This window comes from Psittacula echo, assembly GCF_963264785.1.
Source record: "Psittacula echo genome assembly, chromosome: 4".
NCBI classification, from domain to species: Eukaryota; Metazoa; Chordata; class Aves; order Psittaciformes; family Psittacidae; genus Psittacula; species Psittacula echo.
This window is the reverse complement of record NC_137738.1, coordinates 83,263,891-83,277,382: the sequence shown is the minus strand read 5'-3', so window position 1 is coordinate 83,277,382 and position 13,492 is coordinate 83,263,891. Positions and strand designations below refer to the sequence as shown.

Genomic DNA, 13,492 nt, shown 5'->3' with positions numbered 1-13,492 from the left:
AAAGGCAAATATGTCTTGCTGATTACCCTACAGAGCTAAATGAACAAAGGTCTAACTAAGTTGTTATATAATCACGTTTTTTCTAAGCCTTGGCTGAGTCTGCAAGAGGTTATTTTGGCCAAGCATATAATTTCCCTTTGATCTTGCATGCTTTAAATTCTTAAATGTTGTCAGGATATCCACCCTCCACGATACAATTTTTGCAGCCACAAAAGCAGATTTGCTTATTTTTCTCTGTCACTGTTCTCAGAAATAATAAGGAAAATGTCATAATATAAGAAAATAGAGCGATATCTGGAAAGTTAAATATTATTAATTAACCTTGTAAGAGTAATGCAGAATTTTGTAACTGACAAAGGCAATAAGAGTACAAATTATAAAAGCCATATTGTCATCTTTCAACATCAGCAGATGCAATTCCTTTACATTTGTGGGAGAAACTAAGGTTTCCTGCCACCTGCTTTGATCTGGAGTTGAGAGACTGCCAGTGACAGAGATTGATGAAGTCTCATTAAGGCAACACACTCGTAAAAAGTACATAGTCCAAGCTGAATTCATAATTCAGAACTTGTGGATATGAGCACGTTACTGTATGACTCTGAGGGAGGATAGTCACACAGAGTCTAGTAGGGGTATTAATCCCACTTCGTTCAGCCTACCTTGCATTCTGGTACTTTTAAGTTGACTGTTTGCTACTCTGATCTTGATAGCTCATCTTTGCAGAGATGATCATTCTCTGTGAGGATCTTTTCCGTGTGCTTAGTGCCATAAGTTGTACTATGATTCAGGTACAAGGTTTAGTTTAATCAGGTAGGCTGTCTTGTTAAGTGTCCTCCCAACAACTCCGGCTGACCGTCATGCAGACAAAACAACATGGAGATGCCAAAGCCCTCCTTTAATACTTGCCCAGACAGTGAGAGACCTGATTACAGTGCTTATCTCACCCTACAGAAATTCAAACTCATTGTCTCATTTCCTAAAGAGTCCACTCCTTACCTATGGAGCTGCAGAAAGCAAAAGCACTGGCACAGCAAATACCATCCTGTTTGTGGGATTGGCTTGGTGTGCATTCAAGAAAACAAGAATTATATTTGTACGGAAAAATCATGGAGGAAAGAATAAGACTCTGTAGCTTCTTGGTTAAACTCTGGGAGGACAAGCATGAGACTTCTTCCATAGCAAGGCTAACACATTTCAGATTACACTGACACTTGATAGAAATAACACAGAGAAAAAGCCTCCAGCTAATTAGGATGAAGTCACCCAGGCTGAGGTACTCAGCTCCTTTGCGGCTGGCAGAGGCATAGCTGTACAATTCCAGGAAAAAAATCTAACACCCTCCTTTTAGGGACCTGCAAGACTAAACATTATTTCAACAGAAAAGATGCAGCACTTGGCTTGTGTGCTGCATATTCACTAAAGTACTACTTAAAGTTTTTTATAAATGCAACCATATGTGACTTCCTTAAGATTAGACCCCATATCATGGCAAAATAAGGTCTCCAGACACCTGACTATAGAACGTATAGACTCTTCTAAGGTAACTTGTGTCAGAGAAGCCTGGTGCAAGCAGAGAGCTTTATATTGTTCAGTTTTCTCCAAGTGTTCAGCCTTTTTAACATTTTTTCCCCATTATTAATCAGTTAAATCCTTGTTTGCCTCTCACTTCTCTTCTTTCAATTAAGCCTCTCTAAATTAGTCAATGTTAAGTGTGTATGTCCAGAAAATAGACATAATTTCCCACTCTATGGAGACTGCTATAAATGTTGGGTCTTTAGATTGAAAAGAGGATGCTGTCAAAATAAAGGAAGCAAATATATTTCTTGGATAAAAAAAAAAAAAAAGAATCACTGGTTTTGTCAGAACTAAGGAGGGACTTCAAACCTCATACTCAAGGAACAAGGTAAGGAAGAATTATGACTCAGAGAGGCATTTCAGGTCACCACAACAGGCAATGAATACTACTAGCAAGAAAGGCCAGGATAACACAGTAAAAGTGCATTTTTCATTGATTGGTCTTTGTGCAATTTCAGAAAAAGAGCTGTTGCATTCTCAGATCACTACCTGACTAGGGAGCTTTTCTTTACTGCAACAAGCAGTAGACAGTTCTCAGAGAACTTAGGTGCACATCACAAAGTAAACAGAAAATGATCAATACTTTTCACTCTTCTCTTTGTGATTAACCCTTCTTTTACTAGAATAGAGAGATGTATATTCTGGTGAGGCAATAGGCAACTCCAAGGTTTATTTCAATGGAATAAGCTTCCCATGACACTGCAGGTGTTGTTAGAACTTTGTACCTGTGTATCACCAAGGTTTGCCCACCCTTGGTAGTTGCAGGGTGCTTGGATTAGAAACAGGACTTTGGTCTCCCACTTAAGCCGTTAAATTTTTCCTGTCTGTGCTGCAGTAGTGGCGTGGTGTAAAGTCTAGGGGCTGTGCTGGCTGAAATCAGGATCCAAGTATGCAGCAGAGGGAGAAATGTTGCTGCTGAAAGGATCTAGGCTTCTTACTCCTTCATTACTCTTTATTTGGCTAAAATTTTTCCCTTGTCTACATTTACTGAATGAATAAATAAACTTGGCACCTAAAGTTAATAATTTGCCTTTTCATTTCTGGGAAAAAAAAAAAGAAGCAAAATGGGTCAAAGCTTCTGTAACTGCTGCTCTTATTGCTAGAGCTGATTCCTGCTTCCTTGAAAGCAAATCAGGGCAAATTTAGAGAGAGAGAGCAATACATAGCAGATCCATTACATAATCGCAGAAAATTAGAGTATATTCCACTTCAGTATCCTTCTTTATGTATAGGGGCAGTTTAGCAGACCAGTTTTACTTCACAAAAAGCACAGTTTCAAAATTAATTTTCTTAGGACAAGAACAATATCTTTTTGAGCAACACATCATCTGTTAATTTACTATTTGATCTAAATACGAAAACAAAGTAATGCCTTTGATACACTGAAAATAGGCTTCTTCCAACCTTGTTTTCATAGAACTCTAAAATACCCAAACCCCAACACTTTCAGCAAGATTTTCTCTATAGAGAATGTCTCTGTGTCACTGCATAGGAAAACATCACAAGCTTGTGATCTTAACATTGCTTTTATAAGCTCTGGCTTATCTATTTTCCTAATTACTAGCCTATTAATTACCTAATTTACCTATTACTAATTAAAATCTTATTGAAATTGGTGTGGTTGTTCACTTGAGTCACATTCATCAAACTTCATTGCTCAGGTGAAAGTCATATAATACTCAAAACACTGGAAAATCACTGAGATCTAAAACTCCTTTCTGCACATACTAATTCCTGTTATACAGCATTTTTTAGTTAAGTGTTTGTATGATTTATGTTGATGAAATCTAAGATTAAGGAGAGCTCTTTTGGAAGTGATTTAAGAAGATGGATATTCAAAGTGACAGGAATACTGTTGCATTTTAAATAACTTTATATGCATTATCTCAGATTTATCATAAGGCAGGTGCCCTTGCTGTGATTTTTAGTTGAGATACCTCCTTCAGATTGGAAAGTGATCTATTTCTTCCCCAACCTTTTAATTATGAGAATATGATATAATAGAAAACAGGCCATACCTTGAAATGGATTTTCATACAGATTAAAGAGTAGTGAAAGAGGGCCTTTTCGGCAGGTAACACAAACAGGATTTAACTGAGGTTATTTGCTTTCATTATTAAACTGTAGTGATAGTTTATATAGAAATTAAACTGATAATTTATTTCTATTTCCTGTTTTTAACCTCATGCTCTCTCCAACCTGTGACATCTTGGCCCGGAAGCCAAGTCATGCCATAGTGCCTATTCCAGAAAATGAAACACTCAGCTCTAAGGAGGTAATCAGTTGACATTTAATTGGGCTAAGCATTTGCATGCTAGCTTTATCTTTTGTTTATGTAGTTTGTGACAACTTGGTGAGCAAAAATGTGCTGTGCTTTCAAGTCTGTTTTTGTCCATTACATGGACTAGATAAATATTAGTTATTCTTAATCATTAAGAATAAAAACCATCAGAGTTGTGTTGCAGACTGTGTTGCTTATGTGAATTTGGAGTAACCCCAAGATTTCCACTTCAGGTTCCTGATATGTGCTTTTTAGTTAGCCCCATTTAAATCACCCATTCCCTGATTTAGCCACTGTTATAACTTCTGTTCTAAATAACAGACACAACAACTACTAGAAGCACTTAGGAAAATTAGTTATTGAGAATTTCATAAACGACTGTCACGAAAACATAAAAACATACAGTGCAAGTTTGCCTTGTATCAAAATTCAGTACCAGTTCTACTTGCCTTTGAAGAAGGACACAAATCTTAAAATCTAAATTCAGTGGCCAATTCCCTACTGCTTTTACATATCTAAACTCTAGGACCAGAGTGTTTACCACCCTCGGTAATTCCTTCAGTAAGAGCAGAAGTGATTTGTTACATGTGATCAATTTTCTATTGAGTCAGTGCAGATAAAAATTAAAATGGTTCTGCTGGCTCAGGCAAGTCTTTTTTCCAAGAAGGTCATGAACATGAAGCTGAATTACAGTCTTGGTGTTGAAATAAACATATGTAAATTAATTAACTATCATATTCTTTACTGTAGGCTTTTGAATGTAATAGAATACCTTTGTTTAAAGGACATTTTCAGTATTATTTTACAAATTTGCATAGGAATGCATAACTTGCTGCCAATAATTGCAGCATGAGTATATTAATGCCACAAGAATGAATTTTTTACAACCAAGACAAGTGCATGCTCATAATTATTTAATGAGTTTTTTGATGAGTTTAACAGTATAGATAGGAATGATAATTACATTTTTGTAACACAGTTTATTTCCTGAATGAGTAACTGCCTTGTTGTTTTGAAAAGTATTGAGTGAGTTTTGAGGTCAAGTCCTTCACATGTTGGAAGCAGCGGGTTTGCCCAGGTTCTGAGTTTGTTGACAGCTTGTCAATATATTGTCACTTTCCAATGACAAAAAAAAGTTAAAAAAAAGTAAAGAAAAAAAAAAAAAGGACATCTTACTTGCTGGGTGGACCAACGAACTGCTGTTCTGTACCGGGAATATATGGGGCATGAACATAGACCCTTCATGTGCATCTCTGGTCCCTCTGTGCAGGGTGTCAGAGACTTAGAACTACTTCATATCTCTTTTTGTTTGAATCTGCATTTAAGCATTTCAGCCTCCTTCCTTTTTTCTCGCCTTTGAACTTTATGCTTGTTTCTACACCATCTATCCCCTTTCCTCTGCCTCCCAGGAGCCACTTCTTAGTTCTCTCTAAAGCAGTTTTTATGTTTTCTGCACTGGATCTACCCAAAGAAAGTCCCAGTATGATTTCACAAAGTGAAGCTATAAAAAAACCAACTTGTTGAGCTGAGATAGCTTGGTTTTTTTTTTTTTAGCATCTGTAAAATTTCTAAAACATTATTGAAGTAAAGGTACTTCATTAGAGGGTGGTGTGAGGCACTGAACAGTTTTGAACTGTTCCCTGATCATCCTCATGGCCCTCCTCTGGACTCATAAGAGCAGAGTAGAGGGGCAGGATCACCTCCTTCGACCTGCTGGTCACGCTCCTTTTTGATGCAGCCCAGGATACGGTTGGCTTTCTGGGCTGTGAGCACATACTGCTGGCTGATGTTCACTTTCTCATCGACCAACACCTCCAAGTCCTCCGCAGGGCTGCTCTGAACCTCTTCTCTGCCCAACCTGTAGCTGTGCCTGGGATTGCTCCAACCCAGGTGTAGGACCTTGCACTTGGCATGGTTAAACTTCATCAGGTTGGCATCAGCCCACCTCACAAGCTTGTCGAGGTCCCTCTGGATGGCATCCCTTCCCTCCAGCGTATCAACTGAACCACACAGCTTGGTGTCATTGGCAAACTTGCTGGGGGCGCACTCAATCCCACTGTCCACGTCACCGACAAAGATGTTGAACAAGACCAGCTGATGTTGAACCAACACCGAAACCTGAGGGACACCACTCGTTACTGATCTCCAGCCGGACACTGAGCCATTGACCACAGCTTTTTGTGTGTTGCCATCCAGGCAGTTCTTTATCCACCGAGTGGTCCACTCATCAAATTGATGTCTCTCCAGTTTAGAGACAAGGATGTCGTGTGGGACAGTGTCGAAGGCTTTGCACAAGTCCAGGTAGATGACATCAACTGCTCTGCCCCTGTCCATCAGTTCCATAGCCCCATCATAGAAGGCCACCAAATTGGCCAGGGCAGGATTTCCCCTTAGTGAAGCCATGCTGGCTGCCACCAAGCACCTCGTTGTTTTTCATGTTCTTTAGCATGCCTTCTAGGAGAATCTGCTCCAAGATTTTGCCAGGCACAGAGATGAGACTGACTGGTCTGTAATTCCCCAGGTCATCCATTTTCCCCTTCTTGAAAATGGGGGTTATATTTCCCTTTTTCCAGTTGTCGGGAACTTCACCTGACTGCCATGATCTTTCAAATATGATGGCCAGTGGCTTAGCAACTTCATTCGCCATCTCCTTTAGGACCCGCAGATGGATTTCATCAGGTCCCATGGACTTGTGCACATTCAAGTTCTTAAGATGGTCTCAAACCAGATCCTTTCCTACAGTGGACCTAGGGTCATCCTTCTCACAGTCCCTGTGTCTGCCTTCCAAGACTTGGGTGGTGTGGTCGGAGCCTTTGACATGAAGAAGGAGGCAAAGAAGTCATTAAGAACCTCAGCCTTCTCCAAATCCCGCGTAGCCAGTTCTCCTGATAGCTTCCAGAGGGGGCCTATGTTGTCCCTAGTCTGTCTTTTATTCGCTACGTACCTATAGAATCCTCTCCTGTTATCCTTAACATTCCTAGCCAAGTTTAATTCTAACTGGGCCTTAGCTTTCCTAACCTGGTCCCTAGCTTCCCAGACAGCATCCTTGTATTCTTCCCAGGCTGCCTGTCCTGGCTTCCACCTTTTATAAGCCTCTTTTTTCCTTTGAATTTTCCTGAGGAGCTCCTTATCCATCCAAGGAGTTCTCCTGGCCCTCCTGCTGCACTTCCTTCTATTTGGGATGCAACACTCCTGAGATCATTTAGTTCCAACCCCATGCCATGGGCAGGAACACTTTCCACTACAGCGGGTTGCTCAAGGCTCCATCCAAAGTGGCCTTGAATACTCCCAGGGATGGAGCAGCCATAGCTTCTCTGGGCAACCTGTTCCAGTGCCTCACCACACTCACAGTGAAGAACTTTTTCCTAATACCTAATCTAAATCTCCCCTCTTTCAGTTTAAAGCCATCCCCTCTTGTCCTATCTCTACATGCCCTTGTAAAAAATCCCTCTCCAGCTTTCTTTTAGGTCCCCTTTAGTTACTGGAAAGCTGCTCAAAGGTCTCTCCTGAGTCTTCCCTTCTCCAGGCTGAACAAGCCCAACCTTCTCAGCCTGTCTCTATAGGACAGATGTTCCAGCCCACTGACCCTCCCCAAAACGTTCATGTCCTTTCCATATATACGTGTGTGTGTGTGTGTATTTGTATGTGTATATGTAAGTATGCATGTGTTTATATGTATATATATGCAGCCTCTGATGAAGCAGCTGAATTTCCTGTATTTGAAAAAATTATAGAGGAAAGCAAGCAGCTCAACCCCACATCTCATCTTCTCATCCACATTGAGGGAGAGCTTTGTAGATCTAATGGAAAGTCAAATCTTTTTTAAAATATTTATTTTGAGAAAGAAGCCAAACAATTTAATTGATGAATTATAAGATCACTTCAGAAAGTGAAGCATCTCATGCTGACTTCATAAAGTTAGACTACTTTGACTCAGATATTCTTAAAAACATGAGATATTCTTAAAAATGGATTGACAATGGCAACAGAAGTTCAGAATTCCTTTGATTGGAGGCCAACTTGGTTGTTCCAAGGCAGATAAAATATATAGCACTGCCTTCAGAAAGTTGTCTTGATTTTGAAGAAACACTTTGAACAGAATTTTTAACAAGCAATTTATTAAAAAACTTTAACGTACTCCCACAGTTGGAACATTTGTACCATGACCTTTAGAATTCAATTGTGGCTGCATTTACAAAGACTAAAGACAATCAATTGGAAACAAAAGGATTTATCTGGGCTGTTATCAGTACTCTCCTTTTCCACTGATTATCATCTTATTGGGTGACAGTCATTCACCATATACAATAATGCTGGGTGGAGGCAAATAGCTTTAAAGTTGGAAAAAAGCATCAAATACCATTTGGTTCAGCTGAGCAAGCTATTTGTGCTGGTTCCCTGGAGCCTGTCACTAATTTGTATTTTGTAATTGAGTATGACTATACAGGTATAATCCAGTCCACATGTAGCAAGAAGAACTGTGTCAGGCTCACCACAAGCTGGTCAGGAATTAGCATCAAGAGATGACACATTTTCTGTTTTCCCTATTACAAATCAAGGAAAGTCTTCTCCAGTGAACTTTTCAAAGTACTTGCACAGGGAATGCTATCTAATTTCCCTCTTCCCCCCCTCCCCTCCCCAATTATATCCCCTTTTTAGCAGGAGGAGATGAGCAGAGTACACCATGTTGGCCATGTTGAGACTGAGCAATGTCTTACCATATTTAGGAAGGGGCAAAGAAGATACAGATACAGCTAATCTTCAGTCAAGAAGGACTGAAAAAAGACATCTGTTTCCCTGGAGATCTATTGCTGGAGAGGGAAATATATAGCACTGATATCCAGAAGGAGATCAACATTTATGCAGTCCTGGAGACAGACAAGAGAGCAACATAGAAGCAGCTCAAGAGCTTCAAGGCACATTTTGTAGCTGCTCTGAAAGTGGTAGTCCTTGGTTGATGATTTCTAATATCACAATATCTTTCATGTATCTGTATTGTTCCTTTTTATTTAGGAACCTATCTAGGAACTGTTTATACTGAATTTACACTTTATGAGTTTATATAACTCACAGGTGTCCAGCTAATTTAATGTTTCCCTTTTATCAGTGAAGTCCTGTTTGTATAAACTGATTAGGAAAAATTCTGTCAAGTTATAAGTCCAGCATTACTTCTACTGCTGTAATAAGAACTTTAGATCCCTGTCTTGTAGTCTCTGCCTTCACCAAAATGCAATTTTTTATCTAAAATTACATATAGGCTCATGCTGAGTCTCCCACAATGGTCCTCCCTCAGAGCTAAAAACACACAGAGAAAACATCAATGTGATTTATGCAATTCCAAAGAAGATTGGGCAGATGCTCTGTGAAATGCAAGCACATCCTTGACCTTTAGGAAGGAGTGAGAGAAGGAAAGAAAGGAAGGTGCTCCTAGTTTCTACTTAGTAATTTGTATTGCTTTTCTCAGGGGAAAGTATTCAGGGGCAGGAGGGATGAGGAAGGAGTTACCTTTGTATTCAGAAGAACAGCATTCTTGTCTTCATGCATGAAGCAAATTAGATCTGTCACTGAGAAATCAGGAAAACAAATAAGGGACATTCTCCTCCTAGAAAAATCCTTCTCCACAGCCAGTGTTTCTAATAGGAAGAGATCTGAAGGATGCAGCCTTTAAAACCTAGCCAAGACATATGCCAGTAATTTCCAATACTGTCTTCTTTTCAAGTAAACCTAGTGTTTGCCCAGGTTATGATGTTATAATCATTCTCAGAATTGTACTGTGTCAGAATCTTTAGAAAGAACAAGGGGCATAAGTTCCCATATAGTCACAAAAAGACATTGTATGCAGGTCAACATTCATAAAAAGACACTATGAGAAAAAGTTTATTTCATTGACTTCAACGGTGACAGGATTTCACTGACTGTCTTTTGTGCAAGAAGCTCTTTTTTGTTTGGTTTTGGGTTTTTTCTAGGAGGGAAAAAGGGTTGGGTTTGTTTTGCTTTTTGTTTGGGTTTTTTTTTACAAGAGGGAGCAATTAATCTGTCCTGCTCCATTTTAAAATGCTTCAATGGCAAAAGTCCTTGAAATCTGTAATTCTATGAAAATGAAATATCAGTAAGGTCCAAAGTTCGATTATACATTGTTCTTAATCTTTATTTTCTTAAGGAGTGTTCTTGGTCAGAGGTCAGCATTAGTATTAATTATTGATAGACTCTACATATAGAGAAAAAAATTCACCCATTCTATGAAATAGTCCTTGTCCTAAAGAATTTATGTAAGGGTTTTAACGTTAGACCAAAGCTCCAACACAAGCGGCACTATCAGAGCACAGTGATGTTCTTCCAGTTAAAAAGACCCTGGTCATTGTACCCTGGATTTACACAGAAAATCCCAGGGCTTATGAGTTTCCCTCATGAAGTTGCTTGGCAGCATAATAACTATGGAGCAGGGATGGATGAGCATGGGCTGTGCCCATAGCAGAGGCTTGCACTCCCCTGCCTCTGGTGCAAAGATGCGAGGGCAGGGTACAGTCTGCCTTCTCCTCCAGGTTATCCTGACAGCCTGAGAGAGGTTGCTGGTAGTGCTTAAGTATTCTGGAATGATTCAGCTCTCATGTACTGTTCAATACCTTTTCAACTTGTAAAGAAGACCCCCGTCAAAGCAAGAATCAGGATATGGTAGATACCTAATAAAACTAGAGGGAAGTGTGTCAGAAGCTGCTCTTACTCACATGTTCAACTCCTTTGTTCAATCACTTTCTTCCATTTGGTGCAGGTTCTACCCTGACATACTGGGGCAAAAGACTGTGTTGTTCCTAGTGCTTTCCTTGGAGACATAAACACAGAGTCTCTACCTGTCACATCACAGACACACTATTCACTTTATACTTTCAGTTTTGCATAAAATTAGAGCCCTGTCCTCCAGACAGTGAAGAGCTGGAATAGATTAGTGTGGCAGAGTACTGTTGCCAGCTCCATAGCTAGCCAGGCCACAGGGTATGCCTGTGTTACACTGTGACACAATCAGCATCAATTCTGTTCCCACACCTGGGATGTAGGGTCAGAGTGATCTTTACAGCACCACTGGTTTGCAGATTTTATGAATTATCTAACTAACTAGGGGACATTAGGCAATTCGTAAAGAGTGCTGCACATACTGAGTCTAAGCACAGAGATTAAAGCAGCAAATAATCAGGCATAGGGCAACAGCAATGCATATTAAAACAACTCTTGGATAATTCAAATTAGAAAATCCTTTGATGCTTTGATGTCATGTCCAAAATGAGAACTGTTCTGACTTAACCTGTGATCTTCCAAAATATTTTGGAAAGAAATGAACAGTATGTCTCTGAAGTGATAGTCTCACCAACCACTAGTTTATTTTGAACAAACCAAACAATGCAGCCCTAGGCTGTCTCCATGTCATCATAACGGTTCATTTAACTGAAAATTTGATGACCCACCAAATAAGCATTAAAATTAGAAATAATTACTTCTTTTATTATAGAATAAGAATTTCAGCTGTTAGCTGTAACAAATTCTTTAACCTCCTAAATGGATGAGTGATTAAATAGGAACAGTAAACTGCAGTCTTCTGATATATATAAGTAGAAAGGTAGGTCCAAACAATGCACATTTGTAAATTCTCTAACAAAAAACTTTGAATATCAGCAGACATACTTTATACTTTAGTAATGCTTTAAATTTTTTACTTTTTAATACTTTTTATGTACAACATGAAATTCATGCTTGCAACAGGTATTTGGGCAATACTTTTAGCAAACTTCAATAATACTTCCTTGTTTTAAGTAAAATATTTCTGACATGACAGGGCAGTGTAAATCACCATGCATTAACAGGGAAAAACATTTAATGCATTACTGGGATTTTATTTCTAATGTGATAGCTATAAGAAGTATTACTGTATACATATTACTTATACAGTAGATTTACATTTAAAAGCCTGAAAGTGTATAGAATATAAATAAATAATAAAAACATAATACAGAGAAAGTATGAAATGTCAGTATGCAATTTAAACTGCAATTTTAATCTAACTATATTTGACTTTAAGAAGCGACTGTTGTATTTGGTCTGCTTTAGACAATGGCATATTACTGCATAACTTTAGAAGAAAAGAGCTTGCCCTGAATAAGTAGTCAGAACACAGCTGTAGTTTGAAGAAGCTTTTTTATTATTCAATACTTAAGTAATGCATAAGTAATTAGAATGACAGAATCATAGAATCAGAGAATCACAGAATGATTAGAGTTGGAAAGGACCTTAAGATCATCTAGTTCCAATGCCCCTGCCACGGGCAGGGAAACCTTACACTAAACCGTGTTGCTCAAGGCTCTGTCCAGCCTGCCTTTGAACACTGCCAGGGATGGAGCATTCCAGTGTCTCACCACCCTCACAATAAAGAACTTCTTCCTTATATCTAACCTGAACTTCCTCTGTTTAAGTTTAAACCCATCACCCCTTGTCCTACCGCTCCAGTCCCTGATGAAGAGTCCCTCCCCAGCATCCTTGCAAGCCACCTTCAGATACTGGATGGCTGCTATGAAGTCTCCATGCAGCCTTCTCTTCTCCAGGTTGAACTGCCCCAACTTTCTCAGCCTGTCTTCATACAATTGTTTGTAGTGTTTGACCACTCATGATAACAAATATTTTTCATTATGGCTAGTTATAATTTCCCCACTTGTTGCCTCCTTTCCTTTCACCATGCAAATCTGAGCTGTCTATAAACCCTTATTAAGTATCTGGAGAGGGAAAACAGATACCTGTTAACCTACTTTTCAGGTTAAACAAACCATATAGCCTCCCCTCATGTATCATATGCCTTTCCCAGGAATCAGGGAACACTCTCCACAATCCTGATGATCCCCTACTGTGTTTTTCTGTCTGGTTGACTTAAAATCTTTTCTATTGGGAGGGCTCAAAAATGGAAACTGTGCTCCGGACGCAGCCTCACTAGTGCCTAGCAAAACGGAATAATAACTCCCGGCTATGCTCTAGTTAATGCAATTGTAGATGAGGTTATCCTTTACTACAGGAAGGGTGGACTAACGCAATGTTCAGTTTGATGCCAATCAAACCTCAGGTCCTTCTTTGCAGACTTGCCAGTAAGCCGGTCAGTCATTGGCCTGTACTGTTGCACAAGGTTGTTCACTTCCTCCATTCACCTTGTCCCCTACCAGATGCAGGATTTTGTATTTGTTCACGAAGCTCCTGCCAGCACATTCATCCAACCTGGAAAAGTCCTATATATGGGAGCCATACCGTCATATATCAGTCTCCCCCTTCTCTCCAAGTTAGCAACATCCAGAATTCCTGACTCTCCTACCACCCATGTGCACCCATGCCACCCTAGCATCCTCTGAAATTCCACCTAGAACAGAGACTTTGAACAGTTGACTACTATATTTTTAGCCAAGTAGTCCTGCCAGTTATTCATTCACACTGTAGTCCACCCTACTTCTTGGTTTGGATACCAAGTTGCAACAGGAGACTGTGTCAAAAACCTTGTTAAGGTGGATGAAAACAGTATCCATGCTATGTGAATGCATGGTTGGCCACAAGGTCTGTCCTTCCAGGGTGTGGTCTGAAAGAGAAGTGAGCCTGAAATGTCCCCTAATGTGC

The 13,492-nt window shown here is 39.6% G+C and overlaps 1 protein-coding gene across 1 annotated transcript in view; it reads left to right on the top strand.

The window, feature by feature from the left end:
* Nucleotides 1–13,492, top strand: part of MLIP (muscular LMNA interacting protein) — a gene marked incomplete at both ends in the record, with an annotated part of 110,942 nt that overhangs the window by 97,171 nt on the left and 279 nt on the right. Inside the window, one exon of the mRNA XM_080616055.1 lies at nucleotides 3,797–3,850. Within this exon, the coding sequence (XP_080472181.1) occupies nucleotides 3,797–3,850 (54 nt within the window). The remainder of the gene's footprint in view (nucleotides 1–3,796; nucleotides 3,851–13,492) is intronic.